This window comes from Gadus macrocephalus, chromosome 12 (genome assembly GCF_031168955.1).
Source record: "Gadus macrocephalus chromosome 12, ASM3116895v1".
Taxonomy (NCBI): Eukaryota; Metazoa; Chordata; class Actinopteri; order Gadiformes; family Gadidae; genus Gadus; species Gadus macrocephalus.
Window position 1 is genome coordinate 25436520 of NC_082393.1, and position 17825 is coordinate 25454344.

At 49.2% G+C, this 17825-nt stretch overlaps 2 protein-coding genes across 2 annotated transcripts; one reads left to right on the forward strand and one right to left on the reverse strand.

The window, feature by feature from the left end:
* The first annotated feature begins 58 nt into the window (after window positions 1-58).
* Window positions 59-10458, forward strand: chaf1a (chromatin assembly factor 1, subunit A (p150)). Its single transcript, XM_060068119.1, has 16 exons — window positions 59-361; window positions 1498-1548; window positions 2241-2845; window positions 2994-3056; window positions 3145-3389; window positions 3641-3722; window positions 3816-3884; window positions 4170-4387; window positions 5142-5310; window positions 6026-6106; window positions 6194-6316; window positions 6507-6762; window positions 7642-7798; window positions 8242-8572; window positions 8896-8980; window positions 9585-10458. Exons 1-16 carry the CDS (start codon window positions 301-303, stop codon window positions 9707-9709), a joined length of 2721 nt encoding a protein of 906 aa, XP_059924102.1. The 5' UTR covers window positions 59-300; the 3' UTR covers window positions 9710-10458.
* Window positions 10459-10621: 163 nt separating this feature from the next.
* Window positions 10622-17246, reverse strand: ubxn6 (UBX domain protein 6). The gene is made up of 11 exons (XM_060068122.1): window positions 17047-17246; window positions 16475-16623; window positions 16241-16299; window positions 15913-16041; window positions 15716-15813; window positions 15510-15585; window positions 15167-15251; window positions 14447-14666; window positions 13238-13368; window positions 12268-12416; window positions 10622-12124 (listed from the first exon to the last, which is right to left on the reverse strand). The coding sequence occupies exons 1-11, from the start codon at window positions 17127-17129 to the stop codon at window positions 11999-12001; spliced, it is 1305 nt and encodes a 434-aa protein (XP_059924105.1). The 5' UTR covers window positions 17130-17246; the 3' UTR covers window positions 10622-11998.
* Window positions 17247-17825: the final 579 nt, after the last annotated feature.

Sequence of the window (17825 nt, forward strand, 5' to 3'; positions counted from 1 at the left end):
ACGTCCTGACGTCAGGATGTTTCCAACCAATCAGCGGCGCTGAACCCGGCCGCTGACACACTCCCGCCAATTCCGACCGAGGAGCGCGAGACGGCCAGCGGGGAACAGGGGTGCGTGCGGGAGATGTGGAAACCTAGGAAGAGTTTGTCGCTGAAAATGAAATTGGACTAGAACACAATTAAAGTATAGAGATAAACTTCTATCTTCCGCACCGGGTGACAGCTGTCACTCCAGCGAACCGTCGCGGTCGTCGTGTAGTTTGCGGCTGTTTCTCTGCGGAGGAGGAGGAGGAAGAGGACGATGCTCGCGGCGGGGACCCAGACGAACGCGGGAATGGCGGCGGCGACCCCCCGGAGGAAGGGTACGGCTGGGATGTAATGTGATTCAATGTAATGTACATGTAATGTTCTTATACAACACCGAAGGGTTTGTACTCCTAACTCATCCGACCCACTAAAGGGGTTGAGTCCAATCAGGAAGATGACACTAACCTCCCTGTCGGGGGATTTAACTTCATGTCGTTTCAGTGGACAGAAGTTATTCAAGATGGTCAACGAGTACATTGTGGTGGATTACATTATATCACCGTTCACTGGCATCGGTCATAAAGTTCTAACTCGTACATCTCCGGGTTTTCGTTCAGCCTGTCCTCTTAACGCCGTTGTAGACCCGAGTACTGGTCAGATGTCGTCTATTGATCCTCGGGTTTGAAGGAGAAAACGCAAAGCTAACTTTAATTAATCGAAACTAGGGTTGACTTCTTATAAGTGGACTGCACTGTTATCCCTCTCAGGCCAACTCATAACCTGGTCAGCGGGTTAAATTACACTTTGTAAGTGCTCTTTCCAAGTTGTGCTGCTACTCGGCTAACCCGTTAGCACGTTAGCGGGTGGCTAGTGATGGGCTAAACCTTACAAGCTACCTGCATTAGCCTGAAGAGCATCAGATGTGAGAAGACCCCGACGTCAGGACGTGTTTTCGGGGATACACTGAGCTATGTTCAGGTTGGCTGTTGCATTAATAGTATTAGTAATCTTACCACCTGACTACTGCCTGTGTTGTGGTCGCTGATCCAGACAGACTGAGAGGAGGGCGACTGGACAGGGCCTGCAGTCACTCATTAGGACTCTGGTTGGCGGGAGTGCAAACCAAACAAATCTATACGCTTTGCATCTCTTCTGCACCACAACAATCTCCCATCGTGTACTGGTTGTTAACATCGTGCTCGGGCAACAATGGATACAGGAGGTGGACTATCAGATCCGAAACTGAGATTTAAAGACGATATGTCCAGATCTCATCGTACGGAGGCGACCAGCGGTCAGCCAAACTAAACAAAACAAAAACGTCTGTTGTCATTGTGTAACATTGACGATAGTAGGAATAAGAATCGATATGGAGCAAGCCATTAGGAATGATTTTGTCTTCCGTTCGACCAAAAGCATTGTTTTAGTAACTCATTGCATGACAAGTTGTGTGCTTTGTTCTAATTTTCAGGTATGGATTCTAAAACAAAACAAAAACAGGCCAACATGAAGCTGGTTCAAGGTGAGAGGCCTTCCTTATTCTGCTATTATAAGTGTATCAGGTTGATTTGGTTTTTTTTTTTATCAGGTCTGTTTAGTTATGTTGTCCTGAATTACTAGTCTAAAGAAGTTATAAGTCAGTGAAGACATTGATGTTCCAGATCTTTAAATATCAGCTTGTATTTGATCTCAAGTGGTTACCAAAAGCATACTACAGTTGGGGTTAACATAGTTAAAAATCTTCTATCCCACATAAGGATGTTCAGAATCATAAGAGTAGTGCTTAATGCTTCAAATTCACCTACCAAGCCTCCCATCTGATGCTGTATTACACACATACAGGCGCCCTGCTGTATGGCATGGGCTTATACATATCACCCCACTTCTTTGGATCATTTTTTAAATCAACATGCAGAATTCTGACTAAGTAAACTGGCATTGGCAGTGGGTTGAAAGCAGTTAGTTGCCTTAAAGTTATTACCTTATTATACCACCAACTACAATTAAACCAGTTTTTAATAAATCTGTTTCCGATTTTTTTGCCTGTTCAAAACATCTATGTCCATCTATTCGTAAAAACTGATGGATAATGCATCAACTGGTTTAGATTGTATCCAGTCCTACAGTGACACATCCTATAGCTTAATGTTGACGGAGACTTAATGCCCATATGGTTCAGAAAGATAACAAGAAAACCTTCATTTATATTCGCAGCCCGTCTGCCCTTCAAACGCCTGAATCCTGAGCCCAAGGACTCCCAAGAGTCCAAACGGCCCCGCGTGCCTCTCTGCACGGAGCCAGCGGCCTCCGATGGAGAGAACGAGGCGGAGACCTCCCCAGGCTCCGTCCACAACGGACCCGCCTTGGTCAACGGCCGCGGTCCTCTTGACGGCTTCTTCAGCCGAGGAAGCGGCTCCACGGAGAACATGTGTATAGATCTAACCGCCGAGGAGTCTCCGGTCAAGCAGCCCTCTAATCCTGCTGCCTGCGTTGCCGCAGAGGTGAAGCAGCCCCACACGGACAAACCGGTTCTCACTGGAGACTCCAGCAGCAACGTTCCGTGTAAAAAAGGGACTCCGGACTGCAAGGTGGTCAGCGAGGCCGAAGATGAAAGTGAAGCAGAAGAGGAGAGCGAAGCGGAAGAGGAGAGCGACGCGGAGTCCGTCACGCGGCTTGACACGACGCAGGACTCTGAGAGCGAGGCAGAGGAGCAGGACGAGTCGATGAAGAATGAGTCCATTTTGTCCGTCTCCTCCGTCAGCTCTAACTCTGCGGCTGAGAGTTCTCCCGAGCTGGCCAAGAACAAGAGCCTCAATACTGTAGGTACCACCAGGACCAGGGCAATGTGATCAAATATCTATCGTTCAAATGTATGACCACATCCCATTTATATGGGCATTTTCTAGAAATTATACGGTTTGCTGCTAAAGTATTTATTCAAGTATATATTTATTTGTGATCTGACAGGATCCGAACACAACCCCCAAGGTGCCAGAGGATGAGAAGAAGGTGAAACGGCGCTCCTTGAAGGTGCATACTCTTAATCCTTTACTTTTATTGCCCCTCAGTAGCCCCTCCCGATCCTTTATGAAGTGACTGATGTCTGATGTGACTTCAGAGCTTACAGGAGCAGGACGAGCGGCTCCAGCTGAGGCAGGAGAAGGAGCGGCAGAAGGAGGAGGCCAAATCGGCCAAGGAGAAGAAAAAGGAGGAAGCCCGAAAACTCAAAGAGGAGCGAGAAAAGGAGAGAAGGGAGAAAAAGGAAAAAGACGAACGTGAGAAACGTGACAAAAAAGAAAAGGAGGAGAAGGAGAAGGCAGAACGGCTGAAGGCCAAGGAGGACCAGCGCAAATCAAAACAAGAGTGAGTCACACAGCGGTACTCGCAACGTCCAATCAAATGAAGGAGCAGCAGCCACACCCAGATATGATTCATATACCCAATTACTATTATGGATCTTGATCTTGAATTTCGTCTCTCAGGAATCCAAACTGTGAAGGTGGCCCAACGTCAAAAATGCTCTGTTGGGACTTGTATAACAATAGCTATAGATGTTTTCTTTAACATGTTATTCTGTAGGTCTCGCCTGATAACCCGTTTCTCCTTTCCGCTAGGGCTAAACTTGAAGAAAAGCGCAAGAAAGACGAGGATAAACGTTTGAAGGAGGAGGAGAAAAAGATGAAAGAAGAGAAAGACGTGAGTCGCTGAGCTCGAATCGCACCACAACCAAAAGTTAATCTGGAATGGGTTGGATATCAACAACTGGCTAATTCTGAACTTTGATTCCAGCGTCTTAAAGCTAAGAATGCAGCAATAACCAGGTACCTGCAGAAGCCCAAGACCCAACTGGCTCCTAAGGTGAGGGAATTGATGCATTATTTCATGAATTGGGCTGATTCCATAATCCTGGCAAGACCTATGGTATTTATTGATGTTTGGCTTATTTATGATTTAATTTAGTAGAATGGCCGTTGCATCCCTGCAGAGTCATTCAGTTTGGTTCTGAACTTGTACTGATGAGCAAACACAAGTGTACATCTCCTGTATATATTCAATATTCTGTAGCTAATGGAGTACTAATCAATGACTCCAAAGCTGTGTTTATAATCCATAATGACTCGTTTTCTGTTGCTCTCCGTCCAGACACTCTCGGCGGCGTGTGGGAAGTTTGCTCCGTTTGAGATCAAGGAGCACATGGGCCTGGCCCCTCTCTGCCGCGTCCAGTGTGGGGACGAGGTTCTGGAGGAGCTGGACCGCTGCCTGGGGACGCCGTCCAGCGACACAAACGTACTGAAGGAGTGGACCCAGAAGAAGCCCCGCAGGTCGGGTCCGACCAAGCCCCGGCAGAGGAACACCCTCAGGTGACTGCAGAGAGCGGGCTGGGATGTGAGACTGGGTCGAGTGTTAATACTGAGAAACGGGGATTTCCTGGATGATGGCAGGGGAACACTGCGTCATGAGGTGGGGACAGGGTGTACAAATCCAAGCCGAAATGTTCTGGGTCTGATGTCTTGTTACCTCATCTGCAGGCCTCTTTGAGCAAAATTTCCCACCCCTACCTGCTCATAACTATCGGTATTCCCTGTAGTAGTTGTAGTAGTATATTTGAAGTTAATGAAATTGCATGGTTTACGCATTTATTACGCTGTGGGACATAACGTTAATGGCCCTTTACCATGTTATCCTTGAGGAAATGTCCTTCATCACTTCTCTTCAGTGATCAGTGAATTGGTAGTTTCATTCCTGGCCTGATGTTCCCGTCCCACTGAAGACAACCTGTTAATCTTGTGTGCATGTCAATCTTGTGTGTATGTCAATCCTGTGTGCGTATCAATCTTGTGTGCGTATCAATCTTGTGTGCGTGTCAATCTTGTGTGCATGTCAATCTTGTGTGTATGTCAATCCTGTGTGCATGTCAATCCTGTGTGCGTGTCAATCCTGTGTGCGTGTCAATCCTGTGTGCGTGTCAATCTTGTGTGCGTGTCAATCTTGTGTGTATGTCAATCCTGTGTGCGTGTCAATCCTGTGTGCGTGTCAATCTTGTGTGCGTGTCAATCTTGTGTGTATGTCAATCCTGTGTGTATGTTAATCCTGTGTGTCTTTGTGCGTCCTCAGTGACGTAGTCATGGAGGAAGGGCCTCGGCCCGACGGCGTCCCCGACCGTAAGCGCTGCGGCGCCATGAAGCTGCTGCAGTTCCACCTGAACCACCGGCCGGCGTACTGGGGCACCTGGAGCAAGAGGAGCGCCACCATCTCCCCCCGCTGCCCCCTCCGCCTGGACAAGGTAAGGCCCTCCCTCATCTCCCCCCCCCCCCCCAAGGTGAGGGTCTCCCTTATTTTCTCCCCCCTGAGCTGGACAAGGTAAGGCCAGAGATCGATCACATGTCGGCATGGCAACAGGTCCCATGCGTAGAATTACTATGGTCCATAAACTAAATGGGAGGAAAGGCCAGTCTGCATGTACACTAGTATGTACAGCTCCCTCGCTTCTCTTAGAGGTACTGTAGATACGATTACAGAGTAGTAAAAAGAGAGATTGGAAGAGGGTAAGGATACGAACCAAGCCAAAACACAGCCCGGCCTCCCTACGTTTCTCCGCCATAGTGTTGCAGTCTGGCACCAGTGATTGACACGTAAGACCGATTCTCCAAAAATGACAACGGAGACGGCAAGGGCTGTGATTGGTCCTCTCACAAAAAAAAATCGGAATCACTTTTCTCCGTTTGACTTTGCACCTTATTTACTTTGTACATTGTTTACTTTGCACATTAAGGACCAATGAAACACCAAATAAGATTTAAAAAGTTCTGGACGTTTATTTACAACGCTATTTGCATGGTTTGTATTCAACATATAAGATCGGGCTGCGAATTTTATTGCGTATCCCACATCCCGACGGAGAACTTCGAATTCTCGAGGGGATCTCCGTAGTTACGGGGTCGGATTACAGAGTGGGAGTGGTGTACGTCGGCCTTAACCCGAACCCCCTGTCTCTCCAGGACCTGCTGGACTACGAGGTGGACAGCGATGACGAGTGGGAGGAGGAGGAGCCTGGAGAGTCGCTGTCGCACAGTGAAGGAGTGAGTGGCCTATTGGACGGCCTGTACGGAGTCTCTGTAGGGGTGCGCGTGTCTCAGGAGCTGACGGTGTGACCTGGTTCTTTTCAGGAGGATGAAGAAGAGGGAGGAGAGGCGGAGGGGGGGGATAATGACGACGACGACGAAGACGACGATGGCTTCTTCGTACCCCACGGTTATCTGTCCAATGATGAGGGCGCGTTGGAGGAAGAGGTATTCCTGAAGCTTTTCGTCCCTCTTTGTTTGGCATTAAGTATATACTGCCAGCAAGCAAAAATGCGCATAAAAGTCAAAGTAGACGGCCATGGAATAGTTTCCCCATGGTTGTCTCCTTCTGAAACGTTGGTATCGACCCAATAACTCCAACTGGGTCTTGGTGATAAACGTTCTCTTCTCCCCCCAGGAGGGCGGCGACATGGAGAAGCAGAAGGTGCGCCAGAGGCTCAAAGCCCGGGAGTGGGACGAGCTGATGTCGTCCAAGAAGAAGGTGAAGCAGCTGGAGGCGGTGGTCCGGGGCTGCGTGTGGGATGGGGAGACGGACCGGCGGAGCCTGGAGCTGCTCCAGCCCTACGCCGTGTGTCTGATCCAGGCCCTGCCCAAGGCCGACACCAGCCCCAGCCCAGAGGACCTGACCAAGAAGAGCCAGAGAGCTGAGCAACGTGAGTGGCCCCCTTTTCTGTGACATGATGCAATAAGGCTGAGTGAGTGACCATTTCGCTGATTGAAGGTAAAGGCGATCTGAACGGCCAAGTAACAATGAATTCTATATATATAAGGGCTGCAAACAAAACTAAGGCCGGACACTTGAAGGTCCGTTTTTCAATTATTTGGGGGTACAATTTAGCAAACGTGTCCAAGAGCAGCAGACAACAGAACGATGGACAGAAGGGATTTTTTGTTTTCTTTCGATTTCTTTTCTTTACCATTTGCCTGATAGTGTTAAGCTGTTATTTTTTAATCTTTAATCCGTCAAAGAGTCAGGAAATGGTTAGCATCCCTAGTACAGATTCAGTAATGTCTGGGACACAATGTATTATATAACTGTTGTATGTGGGCCTGGCGGGTATTCACAGCAGTGATGTGTTAGGTGAACTAACAGGGTGTCCGCGCATCCTTAAAATTAATTAATTAAATTCATGTTTCTAAATTTAAGGCCTTGAAAAGTCTTAAATTCGTTACAAATGTCCTATGCTGGTCTTAAATACTGTAACACAGGGTCTTAAATTTGTCGGGGCAAGACTATTTTTATTTTATTTTTTTCTCGTGGGACTTTTCAGGAAGGACATGTAGAGAGGCTTCTTTCTTGCTAGCTGCATATATAAACGATTATCTGTGTGCTTGCTAGCTAATATGCGACAAATGGTAGGTGAATGAGTCTCATTGAGTGACACACATGCTATGCTTGGGTTATAATACAGCGGGATTCCCCCCATCATGGCGTGTTTTAGGTCTTAAATTTCACTCAAGGTGGTATTAAAAAGGTCTTAAATTTGATAGCCTGACCTAACCGTGAATCAATGTGCTCCCGCGGCCCCCAGTACTGGAACAGCTGCTCCCCCTGCTGCACGGCAACGTCAACAGCAACAAGGTCATCATCACAGAGTTCCAGGAGCTCTGCCGCCAGCAGAGCCTGGCCGCGTCCCCCCCGCCCGCCGTGGGCAGCCCCCCCAGCCCGGCGGACAACGTCCCGACCAGGTGAGGAGGCCCACCGTGTGAGGCGGGTCTGGTCCCCTTGTGACGTCCCACCCAGACTAAATGTGTTTTGGTTTTCATACGTCACGGGGCGAACATGTGGCGGGAGGAGGAGGTAGGGGCGGGCTGGTCGGTAACCGGAGGGTTGGCTGGTAACCAGAAGAAGGTTGGCTGGTAACCGGAGGGTTGGCTGGTAACCGGCGGGTTGTTAGTTGGATCCCCGGCTCCTCCTAGCTAGGCTCGAGGTGTCCCTGAGCGAGACGCCTCACCCTGACTGCTCCTGACCAGCTGGCTGTCGCCCTGCGTGGCCGTCGGTGTGTGAATGTGTGCACGTGAACGGGTGAATGTTTGGCCGTGTCGTACGGCGCTTTGAGTGGCCACTGGTTAGGAAGGTGCTGCGTCAACGCAGTCCATTGACCATTGAAATGTTTCGTTTGTTTCTCCAGGATCTGCGTGAAGCGCATCATCAAGAACAACGCCGTGTACAAGAAGGGCGCCACCTACCGCCGCTGCTGCTGGTACGTCCACGGAGAGGTGCTGTCCCGCTTCGGCCGGGACGCCCTGCCCGTGCCCTGCCAGTGGACCTACCTCACGGCCGGAGCCCGGGAGGACCCCCGCGAGGAGGCCCCGCCCCCGGCCGCCACCGGGTCCCAGGGGAACTCCCCCGGGACGCCCCAGTCCTCCTCCACCTCCTCCACCCCCTCCTCCCACAAGAGGCGGAGCACGGGCAGCATGTCCATCAAGAGGTTCATGAAGAAGTGTGCGGATGTCGAACAGGTCGGCAAACTGAAATAACTATTACTACCATTATGTATCTGTACACGATGTGTAACATTGGGTATAGGACCTATTATACTAAACAAGCAATAAGTCATTATATAGTATGACCTACACAACATTGGAAGCAGTCGACAAAGAAACTGCTCTTTCCTGAACTTTATTGAGCTATTGAAAATATTTTTTTCCTTTTTCAGCTTTTGCGATTTGCAAATCACGTTATATTACATCGCAATGTCGGTATGAAATAGACTATTCTATTGTTGGAACCAGCAGCTTGGCTGTGAATGAGGTCTCGGTAACGGTTCTAACGACCCCCGCAGACGGAGCCCATGGAGACGGACGGCTTCCAGGCCGACACGGAGGAGGATGCAGAGGACGACTGTGTCATCATCGCTACACAGACCGGTGAGTCCACTCGGCTCTGGTCTAGCAGGCCTACCTACCGTGCTGGAGCAGATCCTCTGCTACAGCGTTAACCTTCAGTTCTGCTGAAGCCTCATGACGCTGATATTCTGCCCAAGAACACCTCGTCGTGAGTGGATGACTTCAGAGGGGGTTTTAAAAAGTCACACGGTGTTGATTCAGAAACCAGTTAGTGACCCTTCTTTACTGTGTTTGGCCATCAATCACATTCAGAGTCCCGCCTCAAGCAACACGATGCGCTGAAACAAATATAAAGAAAGTGAAATGTCCCCCCAGTTCCGAGCTCGCCTTCCATCAGACTTTAGATATTAATGTATAGTCCGACTTGAGTCTATGTCAACCTCTTCAAGACCTGGAAGACCCTTTCATTGGTTCTGCATACTCCCAACAGCTTCTAGGATAACTGGCTATGAGTATAGGATGAGTTTCCCTGGTAGGTGGTAGGAGAATGCGATCACGTTGACGACCAAACACTGGTGGGATGGTCGTAGTCATTTCCTGGAAGCATTCATTAAGGGAGCGATCCATTGTCTACACGGCTGTTATTTCCCCATCAAACACTAAAGCTCAAACCTCTTCCACACAGATTCATCCAAAGAGACCGCCTCACGGACTAGCACGGAGACGGACCGCCCCGGCCGTCCGATGGCCGTCTCCCCATCAGACGCCCCCGCGCGGCCCGGCCCGGCCCCGACGGTGGCTACTGCCTGAGGGCCGACCCTGGACCTCGCTGTCGCCTCTAGGACCTCCTCTCCATACCACTGCCCCCCCCCCCCTCCTCCCCCATTTCACTCTTTCTCCTCTCAGCCCTGGGTGTGTCTCCGTCGCTCCTCACACGGACCCAGGAAGGGGTAACCCACCGCGCTAGAGAGAGACTTGTGGACGACACTGGATCCTGAGACCGCCAGGCTTTCGGGGCGGTGGAGGGTCGTAACGGACGAACGAACGAAGGCCTCGACGGGCCAGCGTCCGGTCAGCTCCCGTCCCGTGTCCTGCACGGCACAGCGACGTCACGGCCGTCCTGTCATCAGAGCGTCTTCACCTGTGGTTAGTTCACCACTGCAACTGGACAACACCAACTCAACACTTCCCTCCAGGGTTTAGACCGAGGAGAGCGTACCGTGCCCTGGGCCGGCCTTGTTGTTCTTCCCGTTTCACCCGCTGCAAAGTCGTGACGGCATTATGGGACTCGAGCCCTGCTGTCAGTCTCCTTGTACATAGTCCAGTTCAGAGAGAATCTAGCGCTCCAGCCCAGCCCCGTGTTGTTGACCAGCAGCCCTTATCCTCGCAGACCCCCACACTAACAAGCGGGGGGGGGCGGTATGTCTCTGTTGGTTGCGTCCCAGATGGGGCCCGCTAGGCCACGTCATTTTATAAATGTGGATTTTTTTTCTTTTCAAGAATACCGTACTTGAACATTTTGAATTCATTAAAATAATATTAAATGTATTGCACTTTTATACTCGTTTTTCACTTGTTTTTTTTTTGGTTGTGCTGGCATGGATAGTCTCTCTACCCTGGTGTCTTTATAGAGGTTTCTCTCTAGATGTGAGGTTATCCTTCGGAACGTGATTTAAAATATAGACTTGTGTTGTCAAAGAAAGCACACTCAGAATCATAGCCTTCAGGAACATTGCAGTAAAATATTTAATCTTTACAGGCAGGTTATAAAGAAATGAACAGCTCTGTATTTCTGCTAACCCTGAAGACAAGCCCATTAAACCGTTGACTTCTCCCTCCTAGCCTACAGGCTAGACAAGACGTGGAAGAGTTATATTGAAGCATCGGGAGCTCATTTATAGTTGTGTGCAGGAAATAATTACAGACAAATCTGCATGAAATGAGTCCCAAGTTGTATGAACTAATGGTAGTTTGGTGGAAACGAAGAACTGATTCAATGCATCCGGGTCGATTTCTGACATTGTTTCCCATTGCCGAGACGTACATAAAGCTTATCCATACACTATCAAGTCATCCGATCTGAACACTTTATGCTTGAATTCGTTGCAAACACAAGACCAGTCTGCACAGCCACTGACGACAATCACATGCCGAGTTTTAACAGACACAACATGTAATCCACGTGACTAATAGTGTGCAACGGGTAAATGCTTCCATACAACAGTAGCCGGAAGCCTAAATAAGCCGTCACCATCATAAGTGACCTTAACTTCCACAATATATTTTTAAAAGGTAGATCCTGGTTGCTCTGTGCAATAGTACTAAATCCTTCACAAAAACAGTACTTCAAATGAGCTTAATGATTACTTGGTTTATACCTGCTTCGGACAAAAGTTACGTCACACCCACTGGGGCTTATAATATTGAAATCAATATTTTTCTATTAGCGTTTGCTAGCAGTGCAAGTTAGACAGCTTTACTTGGGATTTTTCAATTTGACACAATTCACTAGGGCCACTACAAACGGCCAGACCGTGAGACTATCTTGTTAGCACGTTAAATCAAATAGGTTAACCATACGTTGCATTAGATATCCCACCCTCATCTCAAGACTCTTCCGGTGTGCCGTCGCTAACCTTTACCGTAACATAGGATACTTCAGTCAACTAAAACAAATGTGGAGCCAAAATGTGTGACTTGGATTAACTGCTGGACCAATGGAAGAAGCCCCATGGCCAGTACCGCCTCAACCGCTTTTGGGCTGCTGCTCAGGTCTAAAACGAGGGACTGAACAAATAGGATTCCTCCCACTGGAGCACATCAGCTTCAACGTGCAGCGAGAGTAGCTCTACGCGATGCGTCAGGTCTCAACGTCTCCCCCGTCGCTCCACGGTGTCCTTGATCAGATTGCCAATAGTAAGCGTTGGAGCTCTTTTGGGGACACTTATTTAAGAACAAGGTGGAGAGGCGGTGAGACTCGTAAGGGTTTAAGGTTGTCGTCGCCCTCTCGCCTGTTCTAATATAACACCAGTCAGCACTAAGAAACGTCTGCAGTGTGTCTGGAGAGAGAGAGAGTGGGGGGGGGGGGGGGACGGACGCTCAGCTGAGCGTCCGGATGCTCTCCTGCAAGCTGGGTTTGAGCAGCGTGGCGGTCTGCCCTCCGGCGGCGGCGATGTCCGCCTGCACGGCCGCGTCCCAGCTGAAGGTGACCACGGCGGCAGGGACCTGGGAGACGGGGACAGATAGTTTACTAACGTGTGGTTCTTTCTCTGGATCTCTACCAACCGAAATTCAAATTTAGAAATCCATCGTTGCGACGCATTGAGGTGATTTGCTAGCGTGTTTTCCTTCAGTGCTTCCGTACTCACCAGGTTACATTCTGCCAGGGCAACGTCGTCCGCCTCATTGAGCTTCTGGCCACCGGGGGCGATGAGCTCAAACGGCTGCCAGCCGTCCACCAGCGACTCGCGGACAAACTGGAACAAGGCGGACACCTTGTCCCACGCGTAGAAGGTTCCTGGAGGCACAGACAACGGCACGTCAATCAGTCTACAAACCAAAACATTCGATAGCAGGGTTACCACCGGCTTAGCGTGTTGCATTCATTATCATCATGCTGTTTCACATTAACATGTATGTACGACCGGTACGGCTACGTCACTCGTTTGGTGCAATAGCATACCCGAGTTAAACTGATATTGTGGTTTAACCTGCTACCACACCTCTGTTATTGGAGTCTATTAGCACGTGCTTGACAGTAAGTTATTGTTACAGTACACGCATTAAGCTATGCAGAAATGCAGAAACACTGAGGTGACGCATCCATGATGTGTTGCCGTGATATATATACGTTAAGAATCCACTACAGGATGAGGCTCTGAACAGCCAAAGCGTCCCTCCAGTAGTGGAGCGAGCGCTCCGTTCCTGAGGGCATCAGGTAGTGATGGGTCGTTTGCGACCGAATCGGTTTTCGAAGGAACGACTAACAAGAACGAACCGACCTGCTTCCACGTTTCAGTTCGCTCTCGTTCGTCGCTATCGTTCATTCTCCCAGACTTGACTCCCACTCGCTGTTGTTCACCGTGTTAAGCTAGCAGAGTGGTGAAGAGGGACTGGCCTGGGCAACAACACATGAAGCGCTCCTCAGCTGCAAGGAACTTGATTGTAATGTTTGTTGATTGTTGTTGAACGAGGGCCCAGCTGAGACCGACTGAGAGCCGTGCATTCCATGATTCGCTAACGAACAAACGATTCTTCTTGGGGAACTGACCGACTGACGCGAACTGAATCAAGGAAAATAATCATGAAATCCATCACTAATCGGGGGGGGGGGCGGACCTTGTAGCAGGGTCCCGTCGGGGAGCCGGACTCTCAGCAGGGTGTAGTTGTACTTCCTCCTCTCCCTCTGCTCGTCCTTCTCCCTCATGGCCTTGGTCCGCATCATGGAGTTCTTCTCCAGCAGATCACTCCTGACAAACCGGGCAGACGTTTGGTTAAACACAGAGTTAAACAGCGGCGCAACACTCAGATACAGGCCTGTCGATCATCTACAGCTACTATTAGGGGTGTGACGATACACTCAGCTCACGAGACGAGACACGATATTGGGTTCACGAGAACGAGACGAGATTTTAAGAAAACTACAATGACAAAATATGACTGGACCAACAGACTTTTATTTAACCAAGTCGCGCATGCATTTTGAAATGTTTTATTATAACTCTGTACATGCATGAAATTGAAACTAAAACTAAAATTTATAAATTAAATTAAAATAAATAATTCTCTTTTTTTTCAAGTACAAACAATATTATGTGCAAAACCAAATCAAAGTACAGAAAATGTACTTTGATTAAATGTATTCGTTTTCGCGGTTATTCAGCCTCTTCTCCTCCGGAAAAACACGACCGCATTGCATTGTGGTATACGGGAGTAATATGTAGGCTACATCGTATGTACACTCAAATTGTGGGTATTTTAAGTGCACTATATAGTGCATGAAATTAACCACTGAGAATTCGAACACCACTACAAAATGGCGAGCACCCTATATAGTACACTATATCCGTGATAGGGAACGATTTCGAACACAGCTTATGGCTGCTTTCGATGCTTCCCCTCCTTCTCCTCTTCTTTTCCTTCTCCTTCTTTAGGTTCTGGCAGGCTAGATGTAGCAAAGGCGCATTACTGCCCCCACAGGCGACAAATAGAAGTTTGGATAAATCACAAATCTCGCGGGACAGATTTTTAACACGACGGGTAATATCGTTGAGTTTAATCTCGCGAGATCTCGTGGCACGAGATCTCGTCACACCCCTAGCTACTATAATAAAGCACCTTTTGGAACAAGCGTCAAAGTGCCCAACAGAAAAAAATTAAAGGGGACATATTATGCCACCAGACGTGAGTGTCACATCTGGTGGCAGCATAATATGTCCCCTTTAACAGAAACTTAAAACAGTGCCACCGAGAATCACAAAGAAAAATAAATCCAGACATCAAACTCTTGATTGGTCCTTAAGCGTTGCCACGGTGTGGCCCGCCTACCTCTGCTGCTGCTCCCTCCTCAGCTCGTCGGCCGTGAGGTTGTAGAAGTCGGGCGGCAGCTCGAAGCGCGCGGCGTGGCCGCAGGCTCTGAAGGCCTGGGGCTGGCGCTCCAGCTGGGCGCGCACCGGCTCCCCTCGCTGCAGCCGCTCCCGGCTCTCCTTCACCCCCTCCAGGGCCTCGGCGCCCTGCTCCGGGAGCACCAGGAACTCCTCGTCCTCCTCTGGGGGCGGGCGGACGTCAGACAGGGGGGGGGGACACGGGGAACAGGGTCACAGGTGACAGGGTCACAGGTGACAGACAGCAGAGGGGACTTTGATTAGACTAAGCTTCTCTGAAATTATCCAAAACGTTTTTATTTTAAGATTTATTTTTGAGGTTCTTTTTTTATTGCAGAGTGAGTATAACAGGAAGGTATGGGGGAGAGAGGGGAAGACAGTCAGCAAAGGACCACGGGCAGGAGTCAAACTCTGGTCGCGGCGGTAAGGACCTTAATCGTATGCGCTTTACCCCCTACAGTCTTTTCGTTACCTTGTTTAAGTCCAAAAGGTTCTGCGCTATAACCACAATCCTCCTGTTGTCGAGCATGAATCCTATCCCCTACCTGCTCATAAGTAACATGTATTATATCACAAGAGATCCCAATAGAGAAAGGTTGCCTTGGATAAATGTGAGTACTCTGGAGGAGAGGCGTGCGTGTGATCCTCATGGAGGAGGGCGTACCTTGGCCGTCCACGGGGAACATGACGCTGACGAAGCCCACGGCCTGAAGGAACTCCCTGCTACCCTCCAGACAGTGGACCTTCTCCTGCAGCGTGCACGCACACACACACACACACACACACACACACACGTTAATAAGGGAGACGATGTAATGTAGTGAAAGACAACATTTCAACTTATCTTATTTAAAGTCGACAACGAGGAACAGTGACTTCCTCTGGAGCCCTTAACGCAGAGAGTAGAGGCATTCCCCAAGAGTGTGGAACACAGCCACTAGATCCAACCCTTTACCAATCACAGCCTATTAGTGAAGAGAATTTAAATACATTTTAAATGAACACACCTGGAACACCTTGTTGCTGACTTTGATTTTCCTATATTTTTCTTCTGCTGGATTCTTGCATATATTCTCGATGTACCTAGGAAAGGAAAGACGGGTATTAGGATAATGAACTCCGCCTTGCCCCGGTCAAGCCTTCCTTACAGATTACGTTCGGTGTTCCATTTCGGGCCCAGTGGGAGACTTGGTGAACTACGACCGCGTCTTACTTGCTGATGATGTCGACAGCAGCTTTAACTTTCTCTCGGTCCTTGTTGAAGGTGTGAATCATCATCACCGAGGCCGCGACCGCGTCCTCGTCAAACCGCTGAGAAACAAACATCACCGGTCAAACATGGTCACTCGTAGACGGCATCAGGTGAAGTCTCATCGTATCGGGTCAGGTTGAAAAGGACGCGATACACACCATGAAAATCGCCTCTTTGATTTGTACTTCTCGCTCGCTCTTCGTCAGAGTGGCTCCAGTGAGCGGACAGGTGAAGAACACTCCCGTCACAGAAAGACACGCTAGTTCCCTCACTGGCACGCTGACGTCCTGAACACATGAAGATTTACCAAAGTCAACTCAGCTTTTATACTTGTTTTTGCAGTACACAAATTAACTTAATATAAAGATAACCCTATGGAGTGTACCTTTTAATTACCAATCAAGGAGAGCATGATGTCTTTATCTTTAATGTTGACTCTACCAGCCCACACCAGTACTACAGTGGATCTGTTCCTCACAAACTGACCTCTACGGGCTTCTCCTTTTCTGCCACTGCAGCAGCTTCAGCCTCCAGTTCCTTTTTCACTGAAGGGGAAATACGCAGGACGGTTACCAAGAAGACTCGGCTTTCATGATGTCTTTACACGGAAAAGACATCCATTTAAAAAACAACAACAACACTGACCCTAACCCTAACCGATTGGCCCTGCTAGTGGCCCCATCACAGCCCCCATGACTACCACCATGGACCCCACCGTACCCTGCTTCCTGATGGCGTCCTGCGACGTTTGGACCTTGGGTCGCGGCTGCTGATCTATCCGGGCCAGCGCGGCCGCCCCGGCTCTCGCCGCCCCCTCGGTGGGCGCCTGGCGGGGTCTAGCGGCATGGCTCTGCGACACCTGAGGTCTGCTGCTCCGTGACGGGGGGAACAGACAGAAGAACGGAGGGTCATGACGTAGCCACGGACCAGGCCGTGTTGTTCATGACGTCAACACAACCACATCGAGTCAAACGTAAAGGTACATTGATGGAGCTTTACGTTCATAGCTGCTAGATATAGGAGAGTCTGACTTGTTATTCACAGTAGGATCGCTTTATTTCCGCAATCCAAGACGTCTTTTAAGGATTAGGCCGTCAGAGATTAGAGGAGATCTCGTTAGTCCCTAGACTAGTCCATGCAGAACATGTACTGTGCATCACAGTTCCGCCCACAACTAATATAAGTTCATCATTCGTGCATTAGACTGGTAAGACTAGATTCTGTTTACTACCCGCTAACGGGTTCACTGTAGGCCTACTCATGATCAGGGCAATAAAAAGTGTATTTTGCACCTGGTGTCGTCGGTTAGTTTCTTCCCGGTTCCAGCCGATTTGAATTTGATGTCTTTTTTAATGTCTCCAAAGAACTTCTTCATTTCTAAACCGATCGTACGGCGATATTATCGACAGAATGCTAGGTGCTAATGACAGCCCAAAACATAAATACTGGGGTGGGAGTCTCCAGAGAAAGAAGAGGAAACGGACTTCCTGTGAATAATTACGGTATTTCCGTTATACCGCCATCGTGTGGCCGACTGTCACACAGCTCCCGTGTGGCCGGATGTCACACTGTCCCTTTGGTGCCGAATGTTATACTGCCCCCGTGTGGCCGAATGTCACACTGCCACTTTGTGGCCGATTGTTATACTGCCCCGTGTGGCCGACTTTCACACTGCCCCCGTGTGGCCGACTGTCACACTGCCCCCTTTTAATGTTGTAAATCATATAAGTCTATATGATTTATTTTAAATATGTATTTATTATTAATTTATTGAACACAGTGTGGAATTAGTATGAGTACAATTTTTTAGAAATTTAAAGTTTCGTTTGTCTCGAAAGGCATTGGTCGCCTGCTGCCATCCAACGCCTGAACAGAACAGCGAACAACAAGACGCAGTACCCGTGTCCTCCACAGGGGGGCGCTGCTTAGTGGAGGACGCAGTAGCTGTATTCTCCACAGGGGGGCGGTGTGCTAAGTGGAGGACGCAGTACCTGTATCCTCCACAGGGGGGCGGTGTTAAGTGACGGACACAGTACCTGTGTCCTCCACAGGGGGCAGTGCTTAGTGGAGG

Excerpts from the sequence above, each read along its gene's own strand:
- chaf1a (XM_060068119.1), top strand. The coding sequence starts at position 301 with ATGCTCGCGGCGGGGACCCAGACGAACGCGGGAATGGCGGCGGCGACC. Across the intron at positions 6,107-6,193 it reads CGCTGTCGCACAGTGAAGGA|GAGGATGAAGAAGAGGGAGG; the intron begins GTGAGTGGCCTA and ends GGTTCTTTTCAG. Across the intron at positions 6,317-6,506 it reads AGGGCGCGTTGGAGGAAGAG|GAGGGCGGCGACATGGAGAA; the intron begins GTATTCCTGAAG and ends TTCTCCCCCCAG.
- ubxn6 (XM_060068122.1), bottom strand. The coding sequence starts at position 17,129 with ATGAAGAAGTTCTTTGGAGACATTAAAAAAGACATCAAATTCAAATCG. Across the intron at positions 14,667-15,166 it reads GTTCCCCGTGGACGGCCAAG|AGGAGGACGAGGAGTTCCTG; the intron begins GTACGCCCTCCT and ends GCCCGCCCCCAG. Across the intron at positions 12,417-13,237 it reads CGACGGGACCCTGCTACAAG|GAACCTTCTACGCGTGGGAC; the intron begins GTCCGCCCCCCC and ends CTGTGCCTCCAG.